The sequence below is a fragment of the Microcaecilia unicolor genome, chromosome 1 (genome assembly GCF_901765095.1).
Source record: "Microcaecilia unicolor chromosome 1, aMicUni1.1, whole genome shotgun sequence".
Taxonomy (NCBI): Eukaryota; Metazoa; Chordata; class Amphibia; order Gymnophiona; family Siphonopidae; genus Microcaecilia; species Microcaecilia unicolor.
The window spans coordinates 429,396,026-429,414,331 of NC_044031.1; the positions used below are offsets into that span (position 1 = coordinate 429,396,026).

At 42.0% G+C, this 18,306-nt stretch overlaps 1 protein-coding gene across 1 annotated transcript in view; it reads left to right on the forward strand.

Moving 5' to 3' along the window:
- The window catches only part of LOC115476024 (cytidine monophosphate-N-acetylneuraminic acid hydroxylase-like), a 362,006-nt gene that overhangs the window by 208,428 nt on the left and 135,272 nt on the right, over positions 1–18,306 (forward strand). The window contains 3 exon segments of the mRNA XM_030212136.1: positions 1,143–1,333; positions 4,646–4,793; positions 5,321–5,402. Of these exon segments, the coding sequence (XP_030067996.1) occupies positions 1,143–1,333; positions 4,646–4,793; positions 5,321–5,402 (421 nt within the window).

Sequence of the window (18,306 nt, forward strand, 5' to 3'; positions counted from 1 at the left end):
TGGAGACCATGAAGTGGACTATGGGATGTTAGGGAAGGGTTAGGGAAAGGGTTGGGGCAGAACTTGGGCACCCCTCCAAAGAAAAAGGTATTCTGCTGCCCCTGGCACCACTTGTATGGTATAGCTGCCACATTCTACAAACTTACATGTCTAAGTGCTACCAATTAACTACTGAGGCCACAACTGGTTTCATTTTGGAAGCAGAATTAAACTACATGAGAATAAGGAGAATGGCTCCCTTATTCCCTCATGTAAAAAGCCCTGGCCAAAATGAGTACTATTTGAAAGCCTATGAGGGGCATAATCAAAAGAGGCGCCCAGGTTTTCCTGAGGACGTCCTCACAGGACGTCCCGGCGAAGGGGTGGGAAACCCGTATTATCGAAACAAGATGGGCGTCCATCTTTCGTTTCGATAATACGGTCGGGGACACCCAAATCTTGAAATTTAGGTCATCCCTAGAGATGGTCATCCTTAGACTTGGTTGTTTCTGATTTTCGGTGATAATGGAAACTAAGGACGCCCATCTCAGAAACGACCAAATGCAAGCCCTTTGGTCGTGGGAGGAGCTAGCATTCGTAGTGCACTGGTCCCCCATGCCAGGGCACCCTAGGGGGCACTGCAGTGAACTTCAGAAAAAGTTCCCAGGTACATAGCTCCCTTACCTTGTGAGAAGGATGCCCATCTTGCGATTTGTGTCAAAAGATGGGCGTCCTTCTCTTTCAAAAATAAGCCTGTATATGTGCCTTTGATCTGGTGTAAAACTGAACATGGAAATTCTTCCCCATATACATGTTTCCCTTTTAGTCCCACCCAAGCCATGCCCAAACCCCGTCTCCTTGTGGTCTCTGCATGGTATGGATCTCTACTGTAAATGTAAAGGCAGCTCTTTACATGTGGATATGTTACTAAAATAATGGCCTTAGTGATAAATTACAGGTAACTGAAACATATTTCTAGCTAAGGAGTGGAATGAGATGACTAACCTTGTATTTCTAGGACCATTAAAGCAGGCCTAGTGAGTCTACAACATCATTTTCAATTTCCAGAGAAAGATAAACTTAATTATTGCAAAAGATGCAAACAAATCAAATAAAACAAAACAATAGCACTTTCCCTCTTTGATCCTTGTTTGTGTTTGCAGGTTACATACATAACTCATGCATGCATGGAGCTGAAATTGGGTGACAAACGAATGGTGTTTGACCCTTGGATTATTGGACCTGCCTTTGCCCGAGGCTGGTGGTTGCTTCATGAGCCACCACATGACTGGCTGGAAAGACTTTGCTGCGCTGATCTAATTTATATTAGCCATATGCATTCTGATCATCTCAGGTATCTGTCTCTGAATACTCTGTCCCATGCAGTCTCGTTTGATAACACATTGTGACATCACATCTTATTTCCTACATGATTCCACAGATCCAGGAAATGTAGCCAACCATCACTGCTATTCACTGCTCATCATTTTCACAAAATCACTTATTTTCTATAGTAGTTGAGGAGCGGAGAGAAGGTGTTTGTGTATATCTGTATATAAATTCCAGCCCTGATATTTAAAATGTTTTAGGAGGAAAAAATATTCTCTTAGCTGTAAAATTTTTTCACCACTTTAGATTAAGAATTAAGAAACTTGTTAACTTTTAATAAAAATAAATTGTAGTTGTACACCTTTAACTAATTGGAGCAGTTATTTTGATTTATCAAGTCCTTGCAGATTAGTTTCATTCTCCAATTATGTGCTCATCTGCATATGCTGTCACTAATCTACATACATCAGGATACTGGCTCCTCTACTTTCTGTCAGCATAATGTTATGCTGGTACAGCACTAGAATTGTTAATGTAAGAATGTATTGTAGTTTAAAGCAGTGGTTCTTAACCCAGTCCTCAGGACACATGAAGCCAGTCTGATTTTTATGCATGAGATAGATCTGCATGCACTGGAAGCAGACAATCTCATGCATCTCAGAATGGCTAGGTTAAGAGCCACTGGTTAAAAGAGCTGATAGGTGATCTAACCAAAGGTCATTTTCAGAATTGTGTCATCATGAAAAGTACATTCCAAATAAATGTAAACTTCTTAGAAGTAAAATAGTTTTCTTCAAATAGAATGATGGATTCAAAGCAAGAAAGAGAACCCAAAACAAGCGAGGTGGTGATGTGAGAAATGTAGATATTCATACCAGTTTTGATTTGACTTTAAATTGTTGCCAGTTTTGGAATTAAAAATTGCAACTATCACAAGAACATATGGATGCTTTTGCAGATATGGGTACCCAAGTGGATTATGAGATCTGTAGATAGAGTATCGGTGTACCTACCTTGTTTATCTCTTTCCTTGTGTATTTAGTGCAGCAGTTAGGCTTTAGGTACTATGTTTTAATGGTAAAATTGACAGTGTATTCAAGCTGCCTTTCTTCCAATTTTTGCCCACATTTTAGCAGGCCATGACTATAATTAATATGATAGTGTTCTAAATTACATAAGCCCCCTTCAACAAGTTTCTGTAATAAAATATTTGTTCATAAAGGCAGTTATTAAATCCCAATAAATACATATATATAGAAATAAATGTATACATGTTTATTTTATATATATATATATATATATATATATATATATATTGTAGAAAAGAACCTGCTGGTCCTCAGCTCAGAGCCCTTTTCCTCTGTTGTCCCACTTCCTTGGGGATCTTTCCACTCAAAACCCGGCTCCCTGGGGAGACAGGCTGTTTCCAGCACCTTTCAATTTACAGCAAGGCTTTTAAACACAGTTCCACTTGCAGCAGGGCTTTTCCAAACCCAGCCCTAAATGTAGCCGGGCTTTTCAAACACAGTATCCCAAAGTAGCAAGGTTTTTAAACACAGTTCCACTTGCAGCAGGGCTTTTCCAAACCCAGCCCTAAATGTAGCCAGGCTTTTCAAACACAGTATCCCAAAGTAGCAAGGTTTTAAACACAGTTCCACTTGCAGCAGGGCCTTTCCAAACACAGCCCTAATTGTAGCCTGGCTTTTCAAACACAGTCTCAAAAAGTAGCAAGGCCTTTGAACACAGTTCCACTTGCAGCAGGGCCTTTCCAAACACAGCCCTAAATGTAACCTGGCTTTTCAAACACAGTCTCAAAAAGGTAGCAAGGCTTTTAAACACAGTTCCACTTGCAGCAGGGCCTTTCCAAACACAGCCCTAAATGTAGCCTGGCTTTTCAAACACAGTATCACAGAGTAGCAAGGCTTTGCGCGGGCTCAAAGCCTCCGGGTCCCACCCTCTTGGTCAGCCTTTTCTCCTGACCTCCTCCCGCATGACCCGGACAGCCCCCTATACCTCTTGCTCTGACTGAGTCAGAGCCAACAGCTCCATCGGTTCCTCAGGGACCTCCTCTGGCTCTCCTTGTTCCATTGCCTCTGGCTCCTCTCCTCCCCTCTCCTCTGGAGCTCAGTCCATCTTCTCCTCTTCCCTCCCCCCCTCCAGCTGATTCCCTTTTCCCTCATTAACCGGGTTCTGGGGTTGTTCTTTCTCCTCCCCTTTTTTCCACCACCACCTTTTCCACCAGGGTAGAGCTTCAGCTTTCTCCCTTTTTGGTTGGCCCCCTTTTGGAGCCTCTGGGAGGTGCACCCTATTTCTCCCCCTTACCAGGTGCTCTCCTGGGGCTTTCTGGGACTTGTAGTGTTCTACTCTTATGTCCCTTTTTGGCAGGATCGGAACCCCCACCGTGTCATCTTTCCCTTTTTGGTAGCTGGGGTTCCTCCCCACCCCCTTTCTTTCTCCAGACTCCTTACCATACTCCTTACAATATATATATATACATACACACACACACAAATACAGGATGTGGCAAAAAAAAGTATTCCTCCAGAGTTTTTTGCCATTTTCTCAGCAACCGCTTTGAATTTCAATTAGAAATTTTATATACTTATTTAGTCATCATACTCACATATTACTGTTAAACAACATTTAATTATCGTAAGCTATGTTAATGTTACTGACATTTTAGCATTACTACCTAGCAATTTTTGTGCATTAAAAATGTTCAAGCTAAAACACAATAAAATAATGTCATTCAATCGATACAATTAACAATGTGCCCAGAATTTCGCAGTCACTGTGGAACTTGTGATAGGCCTCCAACATTGCTCCCTAGAGAAAAGTCTACGTCACTGTGACGTTTATTAACAGTAAGCTGGTATCCTGTTTTCCCCCCCAAATAATGGTAGATTAACAGTGCAAGCATTTTTGAATATGTGAAAATCACTGAGTGGTTTCTCTAAAATGTCTGTAACTTCATAGTAGATAGCAAGAACAAATAAAGCTGTACAATTTCACATTGAAATTCTAAGCGGTTTCTGAGAAAACAGCAGAAGACTCTAAGGAGTTACTTTTTTTTCTGCCTCACCCTGTACAGATGTGCCCTTGAGTCAGAGTTGACTCCTGGTGACCACACACTGAGGGATCCCCCTCCCTTTGTGCTTTTCTTGGCATGGAGGGTTAGATGATTTGCCCAAGGTCATAAGGAGCTGCCATGGGATTTGAACTTGGGTGCTGTGTACCTGTCTTCAGATGGTCACCATTTTCATAGTTGTGAAACTTTCCAGAATTGAGGCCATAATGATTTCTGTTTCATTCCCTCTCTTAACCTCTTGCTCTCTAGTTATCACACATTGAAGAAACTTGCTGAGAAAAGACCAGGTGCCCCAATCTATGTTGGAAAAACTGAAAGGCCGGTGTTTTGGTACCTTCAGAAAAGTGGTGTAAAGCTAACAAACATTAATATTGTTCCATTTGGAGTATGGCAGCAGGTCAGATATTCAGATATATTCAACTGACTTCATCCATAGGCTTCAAGCTGATTCTGTGCTAACATATCCTTTACCTTTTACTTTCTGTGTATGGTGTCCTACTCATTTTCAGTTGTAGCAGTCTCTTCTCCTTCTTGCTTACTAATGCTAAGGAAACCTTCTTCTATTTTCTAACTTTTTTCCCCTCTAGAAATCTGCTCTGTAACATAATCATATTTCTTTCCCTAAGACCTCTGTTCTGCCAAATTCCTGAACTGCGTAAATGAATGAAAACCTGAAGATTTATCACCTGCAGCACTTTTTTTATCCTGTTGCCTAAATAAGGGCCTGCAGGAGAGCTCAGGAGATATTTGACTTTGTCCCTTGGAGATTCAGTCCCATGAGTGAGTGTTGTATGCCTCCAGAATTTGTAGAATAGAAGTCTTCATGCCTTTTCAATTTTACCTAAACTGCTACGTCCTATCCTATTGCAATATTTAAAAGATGGAACACCAGTTATGACTTTTTGACTTTCTATATAATTCTAGGTGGACAAATACCTCAGATTTATGATACTGATGGATGGGATTCATCCTGAAATGGATACTTGTATCATTCTGGAATATAAAGGTATTTTGCCTTCCAAACTAATTTCTCTGCCCAATTTCCATGTGCAGATAATTATGTCCTTAGCGTAAATCTTGTTACTATGACTATCCATCTGTGAAGTTAACATTCAAAAATATTACTTATATCTTTTTTTGTTATTTGTCAGAGACTTGATTAAAGGTAAGGCATTACAATATTCAAAACAACTCAGTTAGCATTACCTTTGTACATCTACAGAAATCTTACAAAATCACACCTCAATTTTCCTCTTTTAAATGCTGTACCATCCTCATTTTATGATATGGCATATGGTCTCATTTTAATATCTTTTGTACAGCATCCCCAAAACAACAATTAGAACCCCATTATCTACTGTCTTCCACCTCTCCCACCCAAACCTCCCTCACAAAACCCTCCACTAAAGGGAGAGAGCCAGGGGTGTGCTGGTAAATTTTTAACAACAGGCTCTTTCTCCGGACATAGCCAGCTCTGCAGTTGGAAGGGCCAGGGGTGGCCGGGGTGGGGGGGGAGCAACACTTGCCTCTCTCTCCTCCCTCCCTTCGTGCGGGCACACTAGGCATACCTTTGCTGGCAGCTCCCAACGTCTTGCTCTGAGCAGCATGCTGGAACTTCTCTCACATGCTCGAGAAGTCTCAGCCTGCTGCCCAGAGCTGGAAACAAGGAGCGGGGAGCAGCAGTAGTCTATTTACTTGGCTGGCAGGGCTCAGCATCCCCACCAGCAAAGTAAAAGAGAATTCAGCAGGGGGCCCAAGCCCACATTTTGGGAGCCAGTTGTTAAAGTAGCCATGGAGGGCCTTACTTTAACAACTGGCTCCCAAAATTCTTAAAAACTTAACAACCAGCTCTTGCGAGCCTGTGAGAGCCTGCTCCAGCACACCACTGGAGAGAGCCCTCTATCCCACCCAATACAGATCACCCTCCCATATGTATTTCTATTATTCATATCTTATTGTAAGCCACACTGAGCCCGCAAAAAGGTGGGAAAATGTGGGATACAAATGCAATAAATAAATAAATAAATAAATAAATTGGGAGCTATGATCTTCCAGAATTGTTGCTCAGCCTTGAAGCAGAGTTGAATATATAGTAGAGTCTCAATTATCCAACATAAATGAGACTGACAGGCTGTTTGATAATCAAAAAGTCAGATAATACAGAAAAAGTGGATGAGGCATAAATGAGAGGCATATAGAAATACGTGTTTCAAATCTTGTTTATTAACACTGACCTGTGGGGTACCACAAGGATCGATACTGTCACCTATTCTGTTCAATATCTACCTCAAACCACTAGCTGAGCTGATTCGGTTAATGGGCACTCAGTTCTACATCTATGCGGATGATGTACAGCTACTCATACCCATTGAACCTGACTTACCTACAATCGTTGAATAAACTGATTACCTGTCTAACATACTACTACTACTAAAAATCACTTCTATAGCACTACCAGTCGTACGCAGCGCTTTACAATTGAACATAAAGAAGACAGTCCCTGCTCAAAAGAGCTTACAATCTAAATCAGGACAAACAGACAGGACCAAAAAGGAGAAGGGAAGGACAGACAGAACGACACATAAGGATAAGATAAAAGTTACAAGTCAGGAGTCGAAAGCAGCATCAAACAGGTAGGCCTTTAGCCCGAATTTGAACATCAATTCAAGAATGGACTAAACACAACAAACGTTGCCTGAACCCAAGTAAAACCAAGCTTCTCTGGGTCCCTAACACAAGTGGATACATACCTGACATCAAAATCCCTTTTGGGAAGTATGAACTCCCCCTCAAATCACAAGTCAAAAACCTTGGAATACAGTTAGATTCAACACTTACTCTGATTCTGAAGTAGAGGAGTGTGGTAGCCATGTTAGTCCACTCTTAAGGTTATCAATAGAAATCAAACAAAATAAAACATGGAAAAGAAAATAAGATTATACCTTTTTTATTGGACATAACTTAATACATTTCTTGATTAGCTTTCGAAGGTTGCCTTTCTTCGTCAGATCGGAAATAAGCAAATGTGCTAGCTGACAGTGTATATAAGTGAAAACATTCAAGCATTACTATGACAGTCTGACAGGGTGGGAGGATGGGGGTGGGTAGGAGGTATGCATGGGGACATCAAAGCATATCATTGATATTCTAACAGGATGGGTGTGGATAGGTGAGGGGTGGGGTGATCAACAGAGACATACAGCTTTATGGTTTATAATGGGCTAGGAACCCCAGATCCTTGTTAAGTCCTTTCTGTTGGGTGTTAAAATATTCAATCATTCTGACTTCAAAGGTCTTACGTTCTTGTATGGTTTTAAAGTTACCTTTCAGTATTCTCACTGTGAAATCACTGGTACAGTGTCCTGGTTCTGTGAAGTGCTGTCCCACCGGGGTGGGGGCCCTACTGGCTGTATAGTTCATGTGATGTCTATGTAAATTGAATCTTGTCTTAAGCATCTGGCCTGTTTCTCCAATATAGCATCCTTTGTTACATTTTTTACACTGAATGATATATACCACATTGGAAGATGAGCAAGTGAAAGATCCCTTTATGTTGAATATCTTTCCTTTGTGGATAACTGTGGGGTCCTGTGAAATATTTTGGCATAGTTTGCAACTGGATAAATTACAGGGAAGTGTGCCCTTCTGTTCCTTTTCAGTCTGTGATGGAACTTTACTTCTGATTAGCTTGTGTTTTAAGTTGGGTGGCTGTCGGAAGGCCAGTACTGGTGGGGATGGGAATATCTCTTTCAGTAATTCATCCTCCTGGAGTATAGGTTGTAGATCTCTTATGATTTTCCTCAGTTTTTCCAGCTCTGGATTGTATGTCACTACAAGGGGGATTCTGTCTGTGGATTTTTTCTCCTTGTACTGTAGCAGATTCTCCCTGGGTGTTTTGATGGAGGAGGCAATATTCTTGGAGATTATTTTGGGGTTGTAGCCTTTCTGTTTGAAGGATGCAGTCAGGCTTTTAAGGTGTCTGTCTCTGTCCCCTGGGTTAGAGCAGATACGGTGGTATCTTGTGGCTTGGCTGTAAATGATGGATCTTTTTTTTATGTGAAGGATGGAAGCTGGAGTTCTGGAGGTAGCTGCATCTGTCTGTGGGTTTCTTGTATATAGATGTTTGTATACAGCCATCACTGATTGAGACCGTGGTGTCCAAAAAATTGACTTTTTCTGGGGAGTAGTCAATTTTGAATCTGATTGTAGGATGGTATGTATTGAAGGCAGAATAAAATTGTTTCAGAGTTTCTTCACCCTCCGTCCAAATCATAAAAATGTCATCGATGTACCGGTGGGACAGCACTTCACAGAACCAGGACACTGTACATCTAGAAGGTAAATCTTATCCCAATTGTACATGCCATGGTAACATCAAGACTGGATTACTGCAATGCACTATACAATGGTCTGACTACAAAGGGCCTGCACCAGCTTCAGTTGATTCAGAATGCAGCAGCAAGACTCATAGAAGGTTGCAAGCGACGTGACCATATCACACCATTTTTACAAAAACTTCATTGTCTACCAGTACAATACAGAGCTAAATTTAAAACTCTATGTCTGATCTTCAAGGCCCTGAAAGGAAATGGCCCTGAGTATCTGAAGAATAGGATGATCCTCCACACACTGCCAAGGACACCAAGGTCCTTCCAAGGACTTTCACTAACTACACCCTCTCCAAAAGACATTACACGATGTGATACCCGTAAGTGAGGCGTCTCCGGAGTAGCCCCCACACTCTGGAATGCACTGACTGAAAGGCTGCGCGACTATCTCTACTTCAGGAAGCAGGTGAAAGCTTGGCTCTTCAACCAGGCCTTTACAAAAAGAAGTAACTAACTCACTAGTCTCACTCACACACACACACAAGGAGTACTCAGGCTGCACATACTGCAGCAGGACATGTTTATCCACTCCTACTCTAGCTGAGATAACATTTAACCATTTCTCTGACCTCATGTGCAACTTTCTTTAAATCAATCACCTTACTTTCTAACTCTTCCTACTTTCTTACCCTTCTATTTATTTACATCTTTGTTTTACCCTTCACTATCACCTATAATGTTCTATTACATATTGTGTTGACATTGTAAATAGTATACCATGCCATACTTTGTATTGTTTTTGAATATTTTTACTGCTGTAATTGTCTATTGCTCATGCTTGATCTATTCTTACTGTACACCGCCTTGAGTGAATTCCTTCAAAAAGGCGGTAAATAAATTTAAATAAATAAAATAATACCATTCAGCAACCTACTAACAACAGTATTGTACATGTGCTTATTCTGTAACAAACTTAAAAAAAATACTGTACATTCATAAACAAAACTATAACTGTATAAAGTTAAGCACAGTAGTAGTTATAATTAGAACAAATTAGAACCAAAAATTATTTTTTAAATGTTGTAAATAAGGTTTGTTTTCCTGTTTTACTTCTCTTCCTTGTGGCGAGGTCACACCAGCATTTCAATAACATAACATCAATAGCAGTCACTTCCTCTTGTTGTTCCAGTTATGCCAGTGCTACCTTGAGGGGGTTTTGCAATCTTATAAAGTTTTTTCTGTATGTGAAGCATGTTTTACCTGCAGGAAATGACTACTACAAAAATGCATGGGAATTGTCATGTCCCCTACCTCAACGCAAGCAGCGTCCTCGGGCTGTGTGGGGTCCCGTCGACATGCACACTTGACTGGCACTGCCTGAGCCATGTGTGTGTAGTCCTCTCTGGGTTTGTTCAGAGAGTGGTGGTTGCAGGCTCCTTAATTGCTTTGCTTCCATGCACCCGTTTCTGCTCTCTCTCTCTCTCTCTCTCTCTGCCTCGCTTCCAGGCTCTTTGATTGCTTTGCTTCCACCCACCTGGGTCTGCTCTTCCTCTGCCTGGCTTTTTTTTTTTTACATTTGTACCCCGCGTTTTTCCCACTCATGGCAGGCTCAATGCAGCTTACATGGGGCAATGGAGGGTTAAGTGACTTGCCCAGAGTCACAAGGAGCTGCCTGAAGTGGGAATCGAACTCAGTTCCTCAGTTCCCCAGGAACAAAGTCCACCACCCTAACCACTAGGCCACTCCTCCCTTGCTTCTCTCCTATTGGTCTTCTGGTTCCTCCTTCCCTGGCTCTTGTCCTATGGCTGTGCCCCTTCTCCCTGCTGATGTCAGACGCCACCACTTTATCAGCTGAGCTCTCCCTGGACTCCATGCTTCGGTTTCTACTTTGGTAGGTGTTTCTAACTCTGTAGCCTGCTTCTTATCTATTGGTCCCTCATTGCTGACTTTGCCTGTACCTGGATTACCCTTCTGCCTGCTGACTTTCGCCTGCATCTGGATTACTCTCTTGCCTGCCTCCTGACTACTGACTTTCGCAGGCATCTGGATTACTCTCTTGCCTGCCTCCTGACTACTGACTTTCGCAGGCATCTGGATTACTCTCTTGCCTGCCGCCTGCCTACTGACTTTCGCCTGCATCTGGATTACTCTCTTGCCTGCCGCCTGCCTACTGACTTTCGCCTGCATCTGGATTACTCTCTTGCCTGCCTCCTGACTACTGACTTTCGCAGGCATATGGATTACTCTCTTGCCTGCCGCTTCCATACTGACTTTCGCCTGCATCTGGATTACTCTCTTGCCTGCCACCTGCCTACTGACTTTCGCCTGTACCTGGATTACTCTCTTGCCTGCCGCCTGCCTACTGACTGCCACTTGTACCTGGATTACTCCCTTGACTGCTGCCTGCCTGGCCCTTACATTCATCACCCTGCTTTCAGCTCCGTCCCGTAAGTCCTGCAGGCCGCCCGCACCTAGGGACTCAACCTCCGGGGAATGGCGGTCAGCGCAGGTGAAACCCGGGGTTGTCCAGCCGCCAAGCAGAACCTGGCCCGAGTTCTGGGCTCAGCAGCGCTCTACTTGGTACCAGAACTCACAAGTCTGACAGGAATACACATGTAAAAAATAGGTGCACCAAAAGATACCACCTGCTTTTATTTGATATACTCGTAGGGATTCCCAGGATGTAGTTTGGGCAGAGGTGTGCTGTCCTAGGCTAGATGTGGTCACAAAGCTTCAAACCCAGCTAAACCATTTCCAAGTGAAAACTTTACCAGTAGACTCAAACGGGTCTTTTTACTAAGCTGCGGGGGGAAAGGGCCCTGCAGTAGCGGTGGGGGCAGTTTTTCCCACATGCCAGGATCCTTTTTAACACAGTGGGTAAAAGCTCCCCCTCCAAAAAGCCATACAGTAAGATAACTCTTACCATTGCAAGAAACACTTACTGCCACCCATTGAGGTGGTGGTAAGGGCTCCTGTGACAATCCAGCAGTAACCGGGCAGCATGTGGTGATGCCGATTACTGCAGACCTGGAAGTCCAGTCCACCCTGTTTGTGCTTTCCCTTGAGCCCTTAGCAGTTAAGATCTGATAGCTCCAAGATTATAATAGGATTAGATTGGAACCCAAGAATATAAAATTAATCTATTTGTTGATGACATAACTCTTCTTCACTGAAAATGCTGTTACTAATCTGCCAAAGGATGCCCCCTCATTCCAGATTTTTCCTTCAGTTGAAAAAGGCTCACTTCCTGTATATTAAAGCAATCCTTCGAGGTCAGCAAATAAAAAATTGACTTTGAGCACTAAGCCTGCCCCAATTTAGTAGCAAAACATTCACAGCTATTTGTCTGTTCTGATTTGTGTTTTTAAAAAAATATTGGTGCTGTGCTCCTAGAAGTAACAGCAAGTCCTCCATGTCCCCATTTTTTAAACACATTTTCACATTAGCTGACACTGCCTAATTTGCAACACAATAAGACAAGTATTATGTATTATTTTTTGAACTCTGAATGGTGAATGATCTGTGTTTGCTGCCAAGTGTATTTACTGTTGACTGGAAGAAGTATTACCTGCTATTATTATTTTTTTATTATTATTATTTGTTACATTTGTATCCCACATTTTCCCACCTATTTGCAGGCTCAATGTGGCTTGCATGGTACTGTGATGGCGTTCGCCATCTCTGGTAAAGAAACAAATACAAAGTGATGTTGTGTGTGAATAAGGTTTGTGTGTTATAGACACATTAGGGGAAATGTAGATAGGAAGAGTTATACAATGTTCATTACAAGCTTTGGTTTCGTTGTGTTGCAGGGTTTAGGCACTTAGGTAGAGGATCGGTAGGGTATGCCTTGTTGAACAGGTTGGTTTTTAGTGATTTCCGGAAGTTTAGGTGGTTGCACGTTGTTTTCACGGCTTTTGGTAATGCATTCCACAATTGTGTGCTTATGTAGGAGAAGCTGGAGGCATAAGGTGATTTGTATTTAAGACCTTTGCAGCTTGGGTAGTGGAGATTTAAGTATGTTTGTATTGATCCGATTGTGTTTCTGGTTGGTAGGTCTATGAGGTCTGTCATGTATCCCAGGGCTTCACCATAGATAATTTTATGGACCAGGGTGCAAATTTTGAAAGCAATACGTTCTTTGATTGGGAGCCAGTGTAGTTTTTCTCGGAGGGGTTTGGCGCTTTCGAATTGCGTTTTTCCAAATATAAGCCTGGCTGCTGTGTTTTGAGCGGTCTGACGTTTCTTTATGAGTTGTTCTTTGCATCCTGCATAGATTCCATTGCAGTAGTCTACATGGCTTAGTACCATTGATTGTATCAGGTTGCAAAATATTTCCCTCGGGAAATATGGTTTCACACGTTTAAGTTTCCACATTGAGTAGAACATTTTCTTAGTAGAGTTCACTTGGCTCTCAAGTGTAAGGTTATGGTCTATTGTAACGCCAAGGATTTTCAAGCTATCTGAGATAGGGAGGGTGTAGTCTGGGGTGTTTATATTTGTGGGTTTGTACTTATTGTATTGGGATGAGAGGATGAGGCAGTGGGTTTTTTCTGTATTGAGTTTTAGTTGAAATGCATTTGCCCATGAGTCCATGATGTTTAAGCTGAGCTTGATTTCGTTGGTGATTTCTGTCAGATCATGTTTGCAGGGTATGTATATTGTAACGTCATCTGCGTGTATGAATGGGTTGAGGCCTTGGTCAGATAGGGACTTGGCTAGTGGGGTCATCATTAGGTTGAAAAAGGTCGGTGATAGTGGTAATCCTTGAGGTACTCCGCAGTCTGCTTTCCACAGTAATGATGTGTTTGAATTTGATTTCACTTGATATGTTCTGGTGGTTAGGAAACCCTTGATCCAGCTAAGTATGTTTCCACCAATACCGAAGTAATCTAGGAGTTTTAGTAGTATGTTATGGTTTACCATGTCGAATGCACTAGACGTGTCGAATTGAAGGAAAGGTATGCTTTTACCTGTTGCTATTTCCTGCTTGAATTTTGCCAGGAGAGTAACTAGTACTGTTTCAGTGCTATGGAGGGGGAGAAATCCTGTAATATTGAGAATTTGTTTATGTACTCAGTAAGTTGTTTGGTTACCATGCTTTCCATCAGTCTGACTACTAGTGGGATAGACGCTACTGGGCGGTAGTTGGTAGTTCACTTGTTTTTTTCTTGGGATCTTTTAGTATTGGGGAGAGTAGGATGTTGCCCTTTTCCTTGGGGAAGAGACCTTGTTGAGCAAGTAGTTTAGGTGGGATGTGAGGTCTGCTATTAAGTGGTCGGGGGCGGATTTTATTAGGTAGCTGGGGCACGTATCCAATTTGCAGTGAGTGTCGGAGAATCTATAAATCGCATGGGTAACTTTCAGCAGTGAGGAGAGCAAAGTTTGACCAGGTTCGGTCCACTGGGTATTCTCCAGAGGTTGGGTCCAAAGCGTTGATGAGGTTTTCAATATCAGTATTGTCGTGAGGAAGTGTGTTGCGTAGATTTACAATTTTTTTCATTGAAATATTTCGCAAGTTTGTCTGCGGATGGGATGTCTGTGTTGGTTGTGGTCATTGAGGTGGTGTCTAGCAGTTTATTTACGATTTGATATAGTTTCTTCGTGTCTTTGTAATCAGGTCCTATTTTAGTTTTATAATATGACCTTTTGGTCTGTCTTATTGCGTATTTGTATTTCCTTTGAGTTTGTTTCCAAGCGTTGAGCATATGTTCATCTTTTATTTTTTTTTCCATGCTTGTTCGAGTTTCCTGGGTTGTGTTTTTAGTTTTTTCAGTTTGTCGTTAAACCATGGTATCTGAGTATGTCTTTCTGATGTTCTTGTTTGTACAGGTGCTATTTGGTCTAGTATGCTTCTGCATCTTTTATCCCAGTCGGAGAGGTAGTCTATGGAGTCCGTCTGTGCTGTCCATTCGTTATTATATATCTGTTCCCAGAATGTTGTCGAGTCTATTTGGTCTCTTGTGCTGTAGGTTGTGGTTTCTCGTATACGGTGTGATCCCTTTTTCCACCAATTTAGGGATAAGTTTAGTTTGTAGTGATCGGTCCAAGGTGTTTCCATCCATTTAATATCTGTTATTATTAGGTTTTGGTCTGTGGACAATTTATATGAAATGAGGTCTAGTGTGTACCCTTTGACGTGGGTTGCTTGCATGTGTGGCCAATTGAGATCCCATAGGTGGAGGAATTCCTTGCATTCTCGTGCGTTGGTAGAGTTTGGGTCCTCTAGGTGAAGGTTGATGTCTGCTAGTATTAGTGTATTGGGGTTGATTACACAGGTGTTTGAAATGAAGTTCATGAAGTTTGACTGGCATTCATTCTAATTACCAAGTGGTCTGTAAAACAAGACACAGTTCAGGTGATCAAGCAGGGATTTGTTGTGGATTCTGATTGAGGCAATTTCAAGTTGGGTTGTTATGGACTCAGCAGTGGTTTCGATGGTGAAGTGGGATCGATAGATTAGTGCTATACCTCCGTCTCTGTTTTCCTTTCTGCTCCAGTGAGTGATTTTGTATCCTGGAGGGTATAGGTCAAGGATTATGGGGCCCTTTGATCATGTATCCAGGTTTCATTGATGAAAATTAGATCAAGGTTTTCTGACATGATCCACTCTACTACTGTTGTTGTTGTTTTGTTTATTATGGATCTGGCGTTGATGTAACCCACTTGAATTTTTTGGTATGGGGCTTTTATGTTTGGTGTTGTGTGGATTTTGTTAGTTACTACTACTACTACTTATCATTTCTATAGTGTGTGTTTGTTATGGCCTTTCTTACCGTTCTGTTGATGTTGTCCGCATGTTGGTGTTCTTCCTTTGTTTTGGTTGTTGTCTATTTGTTGAGGTGTGGAGTATCTGGTCAGTCTTTGATGATTATGTAGTAGGGTATAATGTTATTTTCTGCGAGTGGGATGGTTAGTGTTAGATGGATCAGTGATAAGGAGTAGATAGCTAGGAGTAGTTTGATGATAGTCATTTTGGTGTCAATTCAGTTTGGGCTGCTAGTAGGCCGTGTTGAATGGGAGGGCGGAATAGTTCTGGGGTGAGGTTCTTCTTTAAATTGTCACATCAGAACACACCTGAGTCTCTTTTCTATCTGAGGTTTATTTTAGTGAATAGATACAGATAGTTTACTCACAGTCAGGTGTCCGGAGGTGTTGTCCCAGGGAACAGAGGCTTCATGATTCTGAGTGCTGTATCTTTGGTTGGAGGTAGGAATCTTGGAGAGAGAGTTGAATTTCAGGGCGAGCAGTGTTCGATGGGTTCAGGTAGCTCTTAGCTGTGTGGCTGGAGAGTGCAACTGCATATCAAGAGAATGTGGGATATGAGGATTCCACCGCTGTGTGTGCTCCATCGGTGGCTGGAGGTAGAACTCAGAGCAGTCAGCAGTTCCTGATCACCGCCACTTCTGTGCACCTTGTCCCATGGGCCTGTCTCTTGGCCACCTTTGCTGTTCTGTTGCCACGGAGAAGGGAAAGGGTTATATGATTCGACTCACTTTTTCAGTTGTAGCTCAAAATGTGCTATGTTCAGATACAGTAAGCATTCTTGTATTTCCACAGGGTGTACAGTCCTAATGTTGTACCTGATGCAATAGAAGCTTGTGATTTACCCAAGATCCCAAGCAGCAGCAGGATTGAACCTTGGTCCTCAGCCTACTTCTTCGATCTCAGCCAGATCGCAGTCATTAAATGTCTGTTGTAGTGGCGTGTGCTGGGGCTTCAATTCATCCTTCCCTGGGCCTCTTTAACCTCAGATCGGCCCTGCTATGATTTTGGGACTGTTTGTTTTCCGTACTTAAAAAAAGTGAAGTTTTTTAATGACCTATGATTAATGTGAGCTTCTGACTTACTGCAGCTGTGTCCTGCGTGTTTGAAGCTCTGTATTCTCTGAGGTCTTTTTTTCCCCACTTTGTTTTTGTTTTAGGTTGACCAGTCCTGAGTTCATAGTGGGAGAGAGTTGATTTTGAGTTATTTCTTCTCTACCCTTGGGATTTTCTTGGTAGTTGAAATTACCCATTATTATAATGTTGCCCAATTTTCCAGCTTTCCTAATTTCTGTAAACATGTCTTCATCTGTTTGTTCTGCCTGTCGTATACTCCTTCCCTTCACATATAGAATTTCTATCCACAAGGATTCCATGCTGCTATCTGTTTCATGTAAAATGTTTATTTTGTTTGACTCAATTCTCTCTTTAACCTCCTCTCCTCCAATTTGATCCACTTTATCATTGCAATATAATTTGTACCCTGATACACAGTCCTGTTGATTGTCCTCCTTCCACCAGGTCTCTGAGATGCCTATTATATCTACCTCTTCATTTAGTGCTATATACTCCCTTTTTTATGCTTCTAGCGTTTGTATATAGTCACTTCAAATTGTGTTTTGTCCTTGCATCTACAAGCTGCTTTGAAGCTGACAGAGATAACTTGCATCCTTTACTCAGTTCTCCCATTAAACACTCCTGGCTTTCTTTCACCTTTATTATCAATAGAAATCAAACAAAATAAAACATGGAAAAGAAAATAAGATGATACCTTTTTATTGGACTGTCAGCTAGCACATTTGCTTATTTCCGATCTGAGGAAGAAGGGCAACCTTCGAAAGCTAATCAAGAAAGGTATTAAGTTATGTCCAATAAAAAGGTATCATCTTATTTTCTTTCCATGTTTTATTTTGTTTGATTTCTATTGATAACCTTAAGAGTGGACTAACACGGCTACCACACTCCTCTACTTTCACCTTTATTGAAACCTCTCTATCAGGATTCCTTAAAGATCCTGTTTCAATAGTATCCTTTAAGGATACTAACTCCACATCAAACTATGTGCTCCTGAGTGACTGTCGGCTTTCCTCTCCATTTTAGTTTAAAAGCTGCTCTATCTCCTTTTTAATGTTAGCCCCAGAAGCCTGGTTCCCAGTTAAGGTGGAGCCCAACCTTTCAGAACAGGCTGCCCTCTGGACCAACTCCATCCTGTTTACATCTTTGTGAAGGTGTGGTCTCCAGAATTGTACACAATATTATAAATGAGATCTCACCAGAGTCTTATACAGGGGCATCATCACCTCTGTTCTCCAATTGCATTGCTGCCAGTGGGGGGGGGGGGGGTGATATTTCATTATCATGTTTTAAATCAGTAGGGACAGGCAGGTTCCCTGGAGTCCTGCAGAGCTTGCCTGTCCCTCACTATTGAAAATGTGACAGTAAAACAGCACCCCCCTCTGGCAGGACTAGGTGGAGGACTCCTGCTCAGCCTACAGAGAACAGTGATCATCTCCTCCGTCTTCCTACAAGCCATTCCTCTCCCTGTGCATTCAAGCATCCTTCTAGCTTTCACCATCACTTTTTCTGTTTGGCCACTTTAAGATCATCACATATGATCACACCCAAGTCCTGCTCCTCTTTGATGCACAGTTTTTTGCCCCCCAAACTGTACTATTCCCTCAGATTTTTGCATCCCAAATGCATGACCCTGCATTTTTTAGAATTAAATCTTAGCTGCCAAATTCTAGACCATTCCTCTAGCTTCACTAAGTCCTTCCTCATGTTATCCACACCATCAGGGTTGCCTAACCTATTGCAG